Raw genomic sequence first — 17,552 nt, forward strand, 5'->3', positions numbered from 1 at the left:
ATAAATAATCAATTTCAGATGAGTTAAAACCACCAGCGGCGTAACATTATAAATGAATTTAAATATATCTTTGTTGTAATAACACTATTTTTGGCACCGACTAGGTTTCACTACTGACTAAATTAATCTGTATTAGATGTAATACTTATTAATTTTAATTCACTAGGAAAAATACTAACAATAATGTTTTTTCTGCTTTATAGGCACGTATAATGGTAAGGAACATTAATTAGATTGTGTTTGATAAAAGAATTACCATGGATCCTTGCTCCATTGGCTCTGGACTTCCGGTGGTGTCCACCAGATTTCCATGGGAAGAGTTAGGACTCCTGCTGCTGAGACTGTTGGCCGGACTGCCGCTGGAGCCATCCAATGATCCAAGAGGACTGTGAGTTGTGGTATCAGGTGGACTTCCCCCGGAGTTGAGATGGTATGCGCCTGGAGGGGACTTATTACCATTCTGTTGCTGATTAACCAATGTCTGCGTAGACACTGAATGCCTCACGTGAGGATGAAGAAGGTTCTGCTGTTGCTGGTTCATCAAGTTGTTCTGGTTGATGTTAGCGAAGATTTGCTGAATTTGAGAGTCATTCTTCATATTTCCATTCATCTGCGGAATTTGGTTCAGCATCTGCGGATATTGCAGAGCGATCCTCTTCATGCCGGGGCCGTCGTTAGAATTCTGAATTGTTATTTGTTGAGGATGATTTTGAATCTGCAAGATGTTGTGGTTTCGTCCTTTGACCTGATTATTTTGCTTCATACTCTGATTCATTATGACTCCCTGGTCTAAATTCATAGCTGATGCATTGTGAGAATTACCCGAAGGGTTTTGGAACTGGTTATTATTATTTGAAACCATTGTGGTTTGCTGTTGAACAATTGTAGTATTTTGCTGTACATAGGTCGTGTTCTGCTGATTGGCTGAGGAAGAGACTGTGATTTGAGTTGGAGATAGTGGCAACATTAACGTTTGACCCATCTGATTGCACTGTAGGAACTCTTGTTGGATATTAGATCTTACTTGAGGAGGGCTGCCGTTGAACGTGACTGTGTGATTAGGGCTGACGCTTGCCACAAGAGGACTCAGTTGGCTATTAAACGGAGACCCACCCATGACTATCTGTCCACCATTGGGGGACAGAAATTGAGCTCCTGGACTATGCTGTGATTGCATCATTTTATTGTTAGAATTTTGAGTTCTAATAACCATTCCCCCCGGTCCGGCAGTAAGTATCCCCTGATTTTGTATTGGAGTTAAAACATTCTGTCCATTAACATTTTGAATCTGTAGTTGCATCGGCATATTGGAAGCATCTTGAAGAATTGTTGTGCCATCTGCAGTCATAACCATACCGCCAAGACCCGGAACAATAAACTGTTGAAATGTAGGGAAATTCTGTACAACTCCTGTTGTTCCATTGAGTAAATTTACAGGTTGGAGTAGATTAATATGCTGTGCACCTTGAGAGTTGGTGATTATTTGTTGCTGTCCAAAATTCCCAGCAGCCTGTCCATTCATTACTATATGAGCTGGAGCACCAGCTTTCCCAGGAACGATTGTAAGAGCTTGCAGCATCGGGCCAGTTGACAAATTTCCATTGGGAGACATCTGAAAACTCTGAGATGGAAATTGTTGCTGCTGTTGTTGAGAATTATGTTGCACCAAAATGTTATTAGGGCTGTGATGGGTTGTTATTTGCATCATAGATGTAGGACCTTGACTTTGAGATTTTCTTTTCTTGCCTTTCTTTTTTCCCGAATCCGGTGAAAGCAGGGCTTGCTTTTGAAGTACATTATGATTCTTATTAAATTCTTGAGAATTATTTGGGTCCATTGCTTGGCCTTGTGAAATGATGTTTCCAGCAACAATTTGAGGCATTTGCACATTCTGATTAACCATCTGTCCATCGACAGTCACCATCTGCTGTTGAAGCATAAAAGGTGATGTATTGACAAGCACTGTGGGATGATTGAGAACTTGCGGCATTCCACCAACAGCTGGTATCGCTTGTGACATGGTAGCGGTAACAGAAGTGACATGAGATGATGCAGAGATGGGAGGCAGAGGCTGTCCTTTAGGCGGCGGGGGTGCCATCACTGTCCCTTGACCTGTTCCAGTAATCACAAACTGACCATTTGAAGGCATAACAATATGACCAGAATTTACTACACTTCCATTTGCAGTTTTACATTGCATCTGGCCTGACCTAGATACCAAGGGTCCAGAAGAGCAATTCTGAGCCTGAGATACTTGAATACTGCTTACAACACTTTGAACCATCTCCAAAGGAGATTTAGAAACAAGAGCCTGCGCTACCGTTCCAGCAACATGCAAGGGATAGTTGGGTGGAGCATTCATATGGACAAAATGGTCATTACGAGGTTGCGTAGAATTTGTTGTGGCATTTGGATTTGGCATTGCTGGATAAATATATGGCATTCCAGCCGATGACGTATTGATAGATGTCGTAGCTGTTTGAGCTTTGCCAGCTAACACCGAGGTTATTGTATTTCTGCTGAGCGTGTGTCCACTTGCCATTGTGGTAACAACTCCATTTGAAGGAATGAACATCATATTATTACCGCGTTGGATATTCGGTGATCCTGCACCTAAATTTGGTGGTACGTAGTATGTTGATCCATTTATGCTTTGCACTATTCTTTGGTTATTATTGGCTGGATCCATATTCATCATTGTGTTATCATTCGAGATAACAACATTACTCATAGGCGAGTTAGAAGAATTAGGATCATTGAAGCAGTTCATTCTAAAGCTTTGGGTATTTACACTATCATTGTTGTTGATTTGCGATGAAGACACAATAATAGACTGATTAGATCTATTGTTGGACATAGAGTCCTGGGAATTGTATGAAACAAAGTTCTGGGTCATATTTCCCGGAGAAGGCGTAGCAGGATTACTGTTGATACTTTCTCTAGATGATCCTTGGTTTGAATATCCTGGGCTAGGATTTGTAAATGGACAACTTGATGATATATTATAGCCACCGCTGCCACTGTTCTTACTTTGAGGCGTATCTGTATTGCGGGAACTATTGGAAGGTGTTGGAGACAGTTCCGGTATTTGATAAGTCTCCATAGGAGAACCATGACTAGTGCTAATAATTCCACCTTGAATAGGTCCTCTTGAATCAGACCGATGGTGATTGGATCGACTGCCAGGTCTTTCCCCGTAAGTGGAAGAAGTTACGGGACTTTCATCCGAACTTTGATTGGGACTAGGAGTGCCTGGTTGTGAACAGGATTCAGATTTCAAAGAAGATAGAGATTCCATATAATTTTGCATTTTTGATTGAAAATTAGCATTTCGAAGTCTCGATTCGCAGTCACTTGAATTCAAGTTCCGAGCAGCCAAATCATTTTTGGATTCATTCATCTCCGCAATGCAGCCTTGGCAGTGTGAGTGTGATTGCTGCATTACGGTTGAATCACTGGATTTATCACAGTGTATGCTACTGTCAGGTATGTTACTCTGAGTAGGGGAATTATTAAATGCATTATTGCTATTGTTTTGGCCACGATTTTCCTGATCCGTTGTATTTGAAGATATATTTTGTATATTACGAGAATTATAAGACTTTGAGCTCAAAGGTACGTTATTTCCATCTTTCAAGCTGATATGTAGGCTATTATTTTTCATACTAGGGTTATTTTGAACAGGGCTATTAGGATTCATGGAATTCAATCCAACTTGCCTTGATATGGTACTGTTTAATAGGGCAGTCTGTTGGGCTAAATATCCACTGGGATCTTCCATGAATGATGGACTGGGATTCATTGGGCTTATGCAGCCATTTTGCAGTTGATTTGTTCTAAAAGTATGTGATGTATTCCTCATATCGGAATTAGAGGAAGCATTCTGGTTGGAAGTTACATTGGTTAATCTTTGATTTTCATGGACTCTTTTCTTGACATTTTTACACGCCTTAGATTTCTTTCTTTGTACTTCTTCAGGCCAAACGGTGGGTGGAGTGTGATGGTGAAGTGGTGGTACTCTAGAGAAAACATTTTGATTTCCATTATTCTGTCCTATCATAACATTTCCACCACTGGGAGAGGCCTCCATGAGTGAGATATTTTGAGATCCTTGAAAAGGTATGTTTTGTGATGTCATTTCTATTTCATTTTGCCTTATAGGTTGATTTTGCTTGTTCACAAATTTCATGTTTTGATTTTGGTGGAACTGTTGCTGTGGTAATTTATTGATTCTATTAAGCTGCCATGGTGGAACTCTTTGTTGATTAACCATCATCATCTGATGAACTGGCGATCCCATTTGGTTAGTATTAGGAACAACATTTCCTTGATTCACATCATTGAACGCATTCACTTGCTTCCCTGTAATTATCTGCTGCGAAGTAACTGGAACAATGTGAGTCTTGATTCCTTTCATTGCCAATTCCATTTGCTTTTGATTTTGCTGAATAAAGATTTGCTGCTGTTGATTGATTCTTTGGATAACCTCAGGAGTTAGGTGTTGAATATTGGTATCTCCTACTATAATATTAGGATTAGGATTACTATTAGAAGTTGGTGGAGATGGATTTGTCGGTCCATTTTGTAAACAATGGACCTGTGGCGTTAGATGAGAAACCTTCAGACCATCATTACTTTGATTTCCGTCGCAAAACTTGTTCCCAACTATCTGGTCAGGCTTGTTTCCAGAACCATCAAGAGAGACACTAACTTTATCATTATTGAACACATTACCCAAGCTTTGACTTCTGGGGATGTTAGATGTTTGAATCTCTATAATTTGGCCGTTAGGCCCAATAATATGGTTCATACCAGAGAAACTTTGGCCATTAGCAAGAAACTGCGATTGAGTGATGTTGTGTGCTTGTTGGGGATTTATTACAATATGCGACTGTATTAACCTTTGGTTGGGTTCTGGGGTGTTTTGTGATGAATTGATTAGGTTATTTCCATTGATAGTTAGTACTTGAGATCCCAAATTGTGTTTGCTGTTCATTTGGAACTCGGCTGATGGCATTGAATTGGTTCTAACATCAGTTTTGCTATTTTGTTGAGATCCTTGGTTGACCATGGTAGGACTATTTGAATTAAGCAACACATTTCGGTTCAAGAAGTTGTTATCAGGTGGCCCATTGAGCCTTATTTGTGGTATGGTAGGAGAGGGTGATTGCTGCGCATGAGGGCTGTTGAGGCTGATGTTCTGTGGTGAATTTGTCCACATCTGAAAAGTGACAATGTGACAGTTAAAAACATATATGGAGTATTGTATTTAAAAAATATGTTAAAATATACATACAACGAGAAAACTGATGTGAGCAGTGCTCAAATTTGGTGACCGGATATCTCATCAAAATGACAGTTCAACACACCTACAAAAAGTGATATAAAGTCATGAAAAGTGATGAAACAAAAAACTAGGTTAAATAGGTTACATAGGTAACTAATTAACCTAGTTATTGTTTCATCACTTTTAATGACTCTGTATCACTTTTTAAAGGTGTGTTAAATTGTCATTTTGATGAAATATCATGGACCCTCAAATTTAAACTGACAAAATCTGAACCTGTTCTTCTCAAGAAAAATTGATTTAATATCATTCTGAGCAAATTCAAAAATCCTGACACTTGACTAAAGATTAGAATGTTTTTTTAGTAAAACACTAAAACTGTGAAAATGGCCGGTGGCATTTTTTTTGCCGATAACCAAATAATAATGCTTCCATATGGAATTGATGAAGGAGAATAGAATAGCATATGAGCAGCGTAATGCTATGTAGGTATATAATTTCTTCATAAAATTCTGTAACAGTTTTTCTGTCGAAAAGGGACAAGATGAATATTTCCATGAGTGTTACGTTTAACTCTTACAACTTTGAAGGTTTACCCTTTCCAGCAAAAATAACCATCAATAAAAACTTACATTCTGTTGTTGATGGCAGTTTTTGTGATTCTGCTGCAGTTGCTGGGACTGCAGCTGCTGCTGTTGCTGTATGTGTTGCTGCTGCATCTGTTGCTGCTGCAGTTGTTGTTGCTGCAACTGTTGCTGTATTTGCTGCTGCTGTTGCTGCTGCAGTTGTTGCTGTTGCTGTAGGTTCTCCCTCTGGGCCAGTAGCTGCGAAACTGAAACTCCGGAATAAGGGTTTCCTTTCCGCTTCCGTTTTTTGGCAGCGGGCATTTCTGTAACAACTGGAAAAAACACATTATTGTAGCAAAAGTTAGATTTTATTTATCTGATACAATCGTAACTACATATAAATCAGAAATAATCTTAAAAAAAAAACGGTGAGCTCTGTCGTCATAAAATCGGCGAAAATTTTCCGTGTGGAGTTTTAAAAAAAATTTCATATCGCTACGTAATTTCCATCATGAGCTATAGAGTTTTTAAATATCCATTTAACTGTCGAAAAATACGCCATATTATTTTTATTGACTCAGGCGTCCCCAACTTCTGCTACCATTCACATTTGAGTCATATATTCTCCTTACAGTCCTTTCTTGGCTCATTCGCTCTACATGCCCAAACCATCTAAGCGTCCCTTTCTTAATCTTACTCACTAAGCTTACATCAGCCTTGCACTATTTGCAGATCTCCACATTTCTCACACGATCATACATGGTTTTCTCACATACGCCTCAGGGTTCTCATTTCAACAGCATTCAGTCTACTTTCATCCTTTCTCTGTCAGTTCCATGCCTCACTTTCATACGTCAGGGTAGGTACCAGCACTCCATTGTGGACTGCTAACTTCGCTTCTTTGGACAATTTTTTTTCTAACGCCAACTGCGTTCAGTCCTTCGTTAATGGAGTGACCTACCCTCAGAACCAGAAATATTAAATATCGACTATAATATGTAATATTAAGTATAATGTAATATTAAATATCGACTTAGCATTTTTTAAACTCTAGTGCTAGAAAGCTGTGTAGGATTGTGCACATTGAATATCCTGAACCACCGAGATTTTCGAGCTATCCCAACACAACTAACATCCATAAGCCAGAAGAAAAAGTACTGGAACTGGCTAAAACTAACAAGCAAGAACAAAAATATATTTAAAAATTTAATTTAAATTAATTTAGTTTAAAAATTTTATCTCTAAATTAACTTTCAACAAAAACTTTATATTACGCTGATGCGATTATTCTTATTTTTATTTCTATTATCCCTAACATTATCTATTATTTTTATTTTTAAAAGATTCACATACTTCAACTCCTTTCCTGTATGTGATCATGTACCTAATATTATATATTCAGAATTGGTTATTTATGAAGGGAAGGAACTATTTTAAAGAATGCCTGACATCTTTAAGTTACTAGTAATCCCTTCTTAGTTTAATTCTCATTCCTTATTTACAGACATGTGTTATTTACATTTATAGTGATTTACTCTTTCTTATTAAAACTGCTTATAATATGTTTTACGCATGCCTAGTTTATCAATACCTAATACTGTTGTTTAAACTATTTTTTGATATGTTATTATTATGAGATTTAGACGCTACCATTTTGTAAATTTAAAGTTCCTACGAAATTCCTGTTTTTATGTAACTATATATGGAATGCTCCATGTATATATTGATATATATATTTGTATAAATGTATGTGTATGTGTAAGCAAATATATGTACCCGCCTCAGAACAGAAATCTTCTTGTGAGGCGGGTTACTTTCATGTTTGTAATTTTGATCATGTTATTGCAATAAACGCCCGGGTTGCCGGCAATTAAAAAAAAAATTAAAATTAAAAAAATTAAATTTAGTTCACTTGCCTTATTATTATTTTTTTCATTTAAATTCTGTTTAAAATTTCTTTCTAAAATAATTAATTAATTTATCATTATCTTCATTATATCAACAAGTAAAGTCATTTGTTTATTTGCCCATTTATATTTATTTTTTCTCATTAAAACCAACAGTTTGCAATACGGTTGGTTTGTTCTTGTGAAATCTACTTAACTAGAAAACCAGTTAAAGTAGTACATGTTTTACAAATACATTGCATTTAACAAAATGATATATTAACAAATTAACATGTATTACATTTATATAATTATATACAAATTTCGACTACCATAATACGGACATGCGTCTAGTGTGGTAGTCGAAAAGCATGTAACGTACGAATAAAGGAAAGAAAAAAAAAACAGAACAGTAGAATCATTTAAAGAGATTTTTGCTTTTGTGGTGGTGTACTGTATCTTAGTATTACTGCGGGTAAGAGAAGACTACGGGCGGGTGTTCCAAACTATTTAGAACCATTTTGAACCACTATCGGTGTTCACAAATACATTCAAACGTTCACTCTTAAATGATTTGCCTATAGGTACGTAATTTTATGAGTGATTGCGTAAAAAGTTAACCACTGGTGTTCCACGTACAAATAATAAACAAATCACGAACTACCCTTATTAAAATTACGCTGGAATAATGTTATGCTTCATATACACCCGAGTTACACATCATTTTATGGGGGGCTAAAGTACGTTACGACCATAAACTTGATATATGATATGACACAGTCAGGTAATTACATTAAAAAGTAAGGGTTAGAAACGTGCGGCGGAGGAAACGACAAAAACACACAAAAAGTCAACATCGGTTAGCAAAGAAAAAACCAATCGGATAGTAAGAAGCCATACAATGGCCGGATTAAGATACGACATACTGCTGAGACACGCGTAAAATAATTTACTGATGTGCCTACGTCAGTTTTTTTTTTCCATCGAACTTAAGATTTTTACGCGCCGGTTCAGCGGCGCTATAGTTAAACCGGCCTTACGCTCGGTAATATATACATACATGGTGACCGATTAACTCATCAAAATAACAATTCAACCCACCAATAAAAAGTGTTATAAAGTCATTAAAAGTGATGAAACAAAAAGCAGGTTAAATAGTTACATATGTAACCCATTTAACCTAGTTTTTGTTTCATCACTTTTCATAACTTTATAACACATTTTATAGGTTTGTTGAATTGTCATTTTGATGAGTTATCATGGAACCATGCCTACACGAAGTAAAAGTACTAATATTGAATATTGCTACTTAAATGAAGAATCTCTTCAAATTAATCCGGTTAAAAACGGGAGTTCAGTCAGTTAACGAATGAATTGATAGTTTTCCTAATAAACTTTTAGTAAAATACTAAGGAGTATTCATGGTTCAGTTTTCCAGAGCGGAAGATACTCTCAGTATCGCCCTGGTGTAAGACCACCATTCAGAATTGAAACGTTGCTTGAAATGGCTTTAGCCGGCTTTGGTGACCAGATTTGAATAGCCAGGTACTCCGCCACCTTCCTCTTCCCCAATTAGCAATACTATTTTTTCTCCGTGTACCTAAGCCGAGAGTTATAAGTCAAGTTTTTCACTATTCTGGCGGAAATTTTACTAAGAATTGTTCCTGGTAGGTACTATTTCAAAGATCATAATGCTGATCTCTAAAAAATATGTTGAAGATAAAATAGTAAGAAATGTATCTACTCGCAATATTTTATTACAAATAATGATATTTCAACGCTCTTCGGCAATATACATAAAATATGTACATATATTTAAAAAAATGTGTTTGTAATTTTAATATCGCCTTAAGACGATACCATACGTAGTGATGCAAAATCATGTGTTTTTGGTTTGAAAATTTGGATTCTAGAAATGTTTCAGATGCTTTAATTAAATACTGCGAGTAGAATACAGCTTGGCCTTTGAAATAATCCAGTATTTTTTAGATAAGTCTTTTTATAAGCCCAGAAAAAAATAATGTATAAGGCCAATGAAAACTGCTTTAAAGTTCAAAATCTCCTACTTACGAACCCATTTTCGGTTATGATTTTATTGTATAATGTGGCAAATTAAGTTATTTTTAAAATGATCCAAAAAAAATTTAATATATATGCCGGAACATCCACAAAATAAAATAAAAGCCACTTTTTGGCCATGTTTTTTTTCTTGCAAACCTTATCGCCATCTACGTAAGGGTTGTTATTGATAGCGGCTCAATTTAAAATATTACACGACGTAGTGCATCGCCTTAATAGAGACAGAAGTTAAGATAGCTTACCATTTTGTTACCTGGGGCTAATTCCGGCGCGTAAGTTAAACCCATGTTATTATAATGTTTAATATAATATTAGCCGTAGGTAAGTTGACACGACCGTTCACCAAACGAGCTTCAATTACAATCAGCACGCTGATGGCTGCTGGCTGTTAGCTGTTAGCTGCTAATGCCCCTTTGTTGACTAAACGCTCCACTCCATCTTCTTTTGTTCAAAATCGAGACGCAAAAAATAGAACAAACCAAGTTGAAGATTCACACCGCCCACGCTTGTGTCTCGAGGATTTCATTCGAAACCATTTTTAGACCCAAAAAGCAAAGGCTACGATCATATCGACATGAATTTGAATAAAGATTGTGAATAAACACACGTTATCCACAAAATCCTGAGAGTTTGATTGTGTTATTTACAAGAAATAAAAACATGACCCCAGCCTAACATGGTTTATATAAGGGTACGTATACATTTGCGAACCGTACCACGAATTACGGGAAAGGAACAAATAAGCTGCAAGCTGCGTTTCGCGTCATTTGCGGTTGCTTCGTTTCTTTCCCATAAGTTGAGCTTCAGTTCGGCCGTTCGGCTCGCGTATGTATACGTAGCATAACAGCTCATTCTCTAACCGGACGGAAAAAACTTTGATTTTAAAAAAATGCCAATTTACTAAAAATCTCTTCAAATTATTCGAATTCCTGTTAAAAACGGGACTGCAGGTCTTTAAAGAATGAATTGACAGACTTCCTAACAAACAATCAGTAAAACACGAATGTGTTGTGGCGATATCTCGGAACTCGTTTTCATAAAAATTAAAGTATTTTCGCAATTCGTCATTACATAATAACAGGATAAACGCAGCTGCATGAACACGTGTTCCGATATATTATGAAAGTACTAATAGTTTATTAGGCAATGGCCTGCTGTCACCTTTATAACAGGATTTGAATATAATCATATGTCTCCGTGCAGGCCGAAAAAAATAATAATAAGAGAAGAAGCGTGATGTATTTTATTGCCGCTGTGAGCTCCGTTGTAACCTCATATTTTATTACTTGTGTCGTTTATTTTAAAAGAGGGAAATGCTACAAGCTACAATTGAGCTATCAGCATGCCTTCACATCACAGCTTTTCAAAAACATCACATCAAAGTATTCATTCAAGTCTGTGTATCAAAGGCGCGAATATAAATATAAAAAAATAACCTTGACGGATTAATAAAAATTAAAGTCTGAGAATGATAAAACCATACCGTCGCGTCAGTTTTATTCTTCGACTATACGTAGAAAATTTGGCGCGCCTTGCGGGAATGTCACGTTGACGTTTTATAATTCCACCAGACAAACTACGCCCTTTAGAAAATAATAATAGTAGCAGAGTTCAGACCGCGTGGGCGGACAATATTCATAGGTCAAAGGTGTGAGGTGGCCGCCTTCTCTGAGGGGTTTGAATAAATTGTTGACGTACTAACCCTTGGAGGGTCGATGGAAAATAGTCACCTATATTAAAGCCTGTAAATTGGATGATAAGAAAGGTAAATTATAAATAAGTAAATAATTTTAAACCGGCTTCTGCGTAGTACTGACTAAAAAAGTTAATTCAAAAGAAGCGAGGCTAACCACCAACCCCGTAATACTATAGATTTCGTAGGGAAAGTATGAAAGTATACTAATGCAGCAGAAATTAGAACCCTGTGGTAAAACCATGTTGTATAAACCCAATAAATTTCTAAATCAAAACCGATGTAAGCATAACGAACAAGATTAAAACAGAGACGAAGTTTTGGACATGAAACACGGATGGACGGAAAAGGGGTGGTGAAATATTCAGGAACTTCCCACGAAGATGTGGCACAAACCAGTTAATTATATACAAGCTTCAGTACAAGACAATAGGCATTCCTTCCTTTCTATCTAACTTGCGGAGAAATGGCCTCATGGTTACATACTTATGTTGTAAAAAGATTCCAAAGGTCGCCCCTATCGAGTTTGAATATTTCAGTAAATTGATAAGACGACAAATAAATTTAATAACAATCCTAGATAAATCAACAGTATCGATTCCCAGTACAATTTACAAGGCTTTCAGAGAACCAATAACGTGGCAAGTGCAAGAAAAAGAAGTAAGCGCCTGGCAAAAAAGAGAAGCCGCCTGTCAATGCGCACCTGTTCTGAGAAACAGAGTTAGCACAACACTCTGAACACTCGGAGGCCATAACTCTATATCAGTGTGATAGTTGGCTGGCAGGACAGGGCCTTCGGAGTTCAGACGGGCGGGCCCCCTCCCGACCCTACCACCAGAGTAGGCAGTGCACGCTGCACATTCACAGTGCACAGTATTGCACCCCCTCCCGCCCCCGCCCACTGGCCGACACCCCTCTGGCGGAGTTTGCGTCAAACCGTCAGACAGTTAACTCTGGGGTTAGTTTGGTGTTTGGCCAATGGGCAGGGCCGCACGGAGTGTAAAAATCTCAAAATTATTACTTTTGTTTCCAGATAAGTAATTAAATAAGGTCCGTTCCCAATTTAGCGGCGGACTTGTTATATCCATGGGTACTTATTTGGAAAACGGGTGGCTTTTATGGAAAGATGTGCTCGCCTACAACTGATCCACGCCCAAATCATCACAAAGTGTGAAGCAATTAAACATTTTAAAGAGGTTCAATATTAACACGTGAAAAAATCAGGAGTTAAAATCAATATGCAGGTGTGAAATAATTTCGGAAGTTGTATTTTACAACTATAGTTAGTTTATGGGACATTGATTTGTTTTGCAACTCTCCGCTTTGAATAAACGTTTCGGACAACTTTGCGTGTACATGATCATGGCAGATTTTTGGTGAATACTCGGCGGTCTGGATAAGTTCGATCAGTGACGTTGAAATTGAGCTCAAAGTGATAACTGATAATACCTATACTGCTAGCCTTATTACAGAAATAATTGAAATCTGTAAGCATCCGATTAACATTAGGTAAAATAGATGACTGGTTAACACGTCTTCTTGGTAGGTACCTGGGTTTGAACGGAATTTTCAATATGCGACTGATGTAGCCCATTAGTGAGAATCGACAACTTTCCTCACATTTACATAATGATGCTGGATACTGCGAGGCTTTCCAAATTTTGACGAGGTGTGGAAGTGCAAATACATCTTCGCAACATAATACTTCATTACATTTTTTATGTGGCTTATTGTACAGAACGATCAACCTGAATTACAACAAACACAGAAAAAATATTGATTGAAGGCCCTTCACGAATTAATTGATAGGTTCCCTGATAAACTTTTAATGAAATGTCGATGTCGGAACACGTACTCATAAAATTCCTAACATTTTCGCATTTCTTCTCTACATATTATCAAGACAAACACAGGTGCAGGAACATGTGTTCAGATATTAATACGAATTAACTAAAAGTTTATCAGGAAACGGTCTGCAATACCGTTTTTAACCATATTACCAATAATTTGAAGAGATTCTTAACAAATTAACAATACTCATTTTTCTCCGTGCATCCGTAAAACTTTATGCAGATGTTAGAAATTTGTTCAATTTAATCACTTTCACATACAATTAAGATTGAATGTAGTTTAGCTATCTATCAACAAAATATATAGAGAAGACGACAAACGACTTACTTTGAAAAAATCTCAAATACAGTTATACTAATCGTGAGAATCGAATCATATCTGGTATCGCACCATATCATATAAGCAGTTCTTGTAGAATCTTGGAATAAAACTAGCTTTCCATTCTCGATTTATCGTTCGTTTGATATGATGGTGGTCATATTTAGCACCCCTGTGGAGATATGGAGGCAGACAGGAGCATTGTACCGTAATCCATTACACCATTGGCTGTCGATGTCGCTGCATCGAATGCAACAGAACGACAACACCGGTTATCCGCCTTCTCGAATGTACACCCTATTAATTATCTTAGCGTGGTTGCATTAATCAGGGCTCTATTGAATGGCGGTCCGGATGATACTGATGACGTGACGCTCTGCTAGGAGACACTCGATTATGATGAATAATCGAACGCGTTAATAATCATGTCAAATACCTAGTGGGAGAGATCCCTTCAGAACGCGCAAACTTGTTTTTTTTTCAAATAACGATTTTATTTGTGATACATGTTTTAAACGGTTATTTCTAAACGAAAATTTCGCGATTTTCGCAATTAACTAAAAACTTCAAATTCATTTTTTTATTTTATTAAAATACGGAAGTTTAAAAATATACATATAACTGACCGAAATCCGTTGGCAAAACAGTTCCATTTTCAAAAATAAAATGACACTTAAATTCAAAGCTAATTTGCAAACCAGATTTCACACAGGACTAACTAATGCACGCACGACAACCGAAATTAGTTTGTTTGATGATAATCTGTTTTGACTAGTTTATTTACTTACTTAAAAGTCAAATTTCATTTTTGATTAGTTTTGTATCTAATAACGAATGAAGCTCTCCAAAATTTCATTTATATCTAGCACCTTAGTACTAATATTACATATAGTGGTATAAAATATTATTAATGTCTCTTTTTTTTAAATATACCTTCATTTTTATAACTGTATAACTCGAAGAGAATACTAAAGTGTTGGTTTATTTTTGTTGCTTTCTTTAATTATAAGTTTAAGAGAATTTTTGCAGCAAATATTCCGTTATATTTATGAATAATTAATTACCCTTTTTGATACTATCTATTTATTGTACCATTAAATGGGGGACAAACTATAATTTAACGCAGTGGAATAATTTGAGAATAGTATGCAAACGATTACAAATTGCATGAATTCGCATATAAATATAATATAAACTTTGGACCTTGTATATTCCACATGTACCAAAGACTGTCCAATTTTGTGACATCATTTTTGAGGCATTTTTCAACAATATCAAAACGTTAAAAATCTCCCCCTTACTTTATGGTACCTAGTATTTAAAATCTTATAATAATTGAAAACATTAATCTTATATCTAATAATATAAAGAATGTCTGTGGTGGACACCGGATGGGGGTGGGGCGGCGTAGATTTGATTTGTATACAAATCTACAGTTTTATTCAAAGACTGGTGACATTTTGGATACTTGACCTTCAAAACAAGAGAATGGTCACTGTCTACATTAAATTTATAAAACTCTGAGTAAAGCCCGGGTAACACCGGGGACTTCAGATAATCCTCAGTAAATAATAAATTAGTACCTATTCAGTGTACACTTCCTTGTGCAATGTGTCCTAATGCAATGTTCGTAGAGTTCTTATATAAAACAGGCGTTTGAATTTTAATAATAATATATGGATGATTTGTATAGCGCCGTTTTTATGCAAAATCTCCTCAAGGGCGCTGTACAAATATATGATACATTTCTGTGCAAATAATAAGTGAAATCTTATCTTACACGAATATCACGACTTATTTTCCGATTATCGAGAACAAAAAAATTCCGGTTGGTAATTTTGGTCTAAGACACGTTGTTTCAAATTTAAACAAATAATAACACTAATATCTGATGAAAAGCCACGGCGCACCCGAGATATAATATAATAGTTCACCTAATAAGTATCTCGTTGTCATAATAAACGAAAAATCAATTATAGATTAAATTAGATCATAGATTAAATTAGATCATAGATTAATTTATAACAGAAATATCAATTTGAGTATTGGCAGCCAGCCTAACCTACAGCATTCAATATTAATCTGTAATATATTTGATTAAATGACACAAAGCTAGTATTTACATTACAGGGTACATATATGGACTTGACGTAAACTAGACTAGTCGATGGATTAATGTCCATAACTTAGTAATCAATGTAAATGGAGCGAGATTCCGCTAATCAATACTATAATATGCAATTTAATGCAGACAGAAGACAGGCTTTAACCATATTATCCAGACCTGAGTGAGATACAGAACAGGAGTAATTGAATAGTGATGGGTAAATTCCCGAGAATTTATTTTTGGGGAATATTCCCGAAACGGACAATACGGAGAACTTACGTCTAAATGGTGAGATTATCTCCTACAACGAAATTTCATGTTATTTAAAAATATCAATTTAATTAGCGCATGCTTAGGACCAAACTTTTAGAATAGTACCGAAGATATAATAAGCCGTCAAAATGTTGATATTTGCTGCCGGCCAATAAGCGTGAATGGCGCAGCAGTACTGCAGCACTGCAATTCGAATTATAATTTATACTGAATTGTGTCTCGTGTACGTTTTACCAAAGTTCACTTTAAAATCTCATCATTTCGTCGTTTTTGAGGACATCAAAAAAACTCATTTCACTGTTTCTATTATCTTTTTTATATATAATACATTTTCATCAAAAAGACAACCTCATTGTCAATAATTGAGGATAACTAGCTGTCACGAGTTGATATTGATGAAGCTACAGTTTATTTCAATTTAATTAAGTAAAGTACATATTTCATAAATTTGTAACTTATTTGCAGTATTATAAATAACCGGAAATTTATGAGATGAGTCTACATATCTATCCACAAATACAAACATAAAATAATTTGGGAGACGAAAAGTACTATGAGTCACATTATTTGGATGAGGAGTCCTTGGGAAATTTTCGCTATACTGAAATGAGTCAGTTTGTCGCATACATTTAAACAAACAATCGCATACAGAGAAAGTCAGCAGGAAAAATATATCATGAACTTATCTATCGCTGAAATAGATTATACAATTATAAATGTTTTATAAATTATACAAAAACATTTTCTAAATTCGGACGACTGACAAATTAATGATGTTGCGCGATAAACAAGGGCAACCAACAACAAAACAACAAAACAACAACATGTTGTTCAATTCTTTATTGGGTTCAATTGGAACGGTTCAAAGACCCATCGTCCAATTAGGGATTCCGAACACCCTATAATTATCCAACATCAATCACATCTTTTTGGGTAATATGCCTAGTTGGTAAATTCTCCCTTTCATTGTATGTAAATTTACAAAGTTTTGCTTGAAAAATAATACATCAAAACGAACGTCGTAATAATTATTCACTGTCCGCAGTAAGATCAAAGAAGATCCTCGGGTCTTTAATTTAATACATGTAGTATAATACAGTATGGTAACGTAAGGAAAATTCCTTTAGGGCTGTGATCACTGGAGCGTTAACGTAGCCACGGTATTGGTGGGGGCGGGTAGGAGATCGGGGGGAGGCATTACTGAAGCAATCTAGCCGTAGAGAGTAGAGAGTAGAGGGTGGTGAGCTTTCTTGACTAGACGGGGGTAGTAGTAGTAGCCAGTATAGACAGTGTAGCCAGTATAGACAGTGTAGCCAGTATAGACAGTGTAGCCAGTATACTCCCCCTTTCTTCCCAACGCCACTGTCGTCACGCCGACTATAGACAGACCAAGTCTAACTACAGTTTCTAGTGTCGCTAAGAGACGGCCGATCCGTACATTGTGACAGGGCATTTGATTCGATTGAAAGCTCGAGTGGAACGTGCCTTATTG

At 36.4% G+C, this 17,552-nt stretch overlaps 1 protein-coding gene across 3 annotated transcripts in view; it reads right to left on the reverse strand.

Annotated features, from left to right (window-relative positions):
• LOC149422999 (uncharacterized) overlaps positions 1-17,552 on the reverse strand; it is a 259,856-nt gene that overhangs the window by 11,542 nt on the left and 230,762 nt on the right. For all 3 annotated transcript variants that reach the window (XM_089632415.1, XM_089632417.1, XM_089632416.1), the window contains 2 exons: positions 5,920-6,185; positions 257-5,221 (listed from right to left, as the gene is read on the reverse strand). In XM_089632415.1, coding sequence (XP_089488541.1) covers positions 257-5,221; positions 5,920-6,185 — 5,231 coding nt within the window. The remainder of the gene's footprint in view (positions 1-256; positions 5,222-5,919; positions 6,186-17,552) is intronic.

The sequence above is a fragment of the Hesperophylax consimilis genome, chromosome 6, assembly GCF_061612785.1.
Source record: "Hesperophylax consimilis isolate HC1 chromosome 6, BYU_Hcon_1.0, whole genome shotgun sequence".
Taxonomy (NCBI): domain Eukaryota; kingdom Metazoa; phylum Arthropoda; class Insecta; order Trichoptera; family Limnephilidae; genus Hesperophylax; species Hesperophylax consimilis.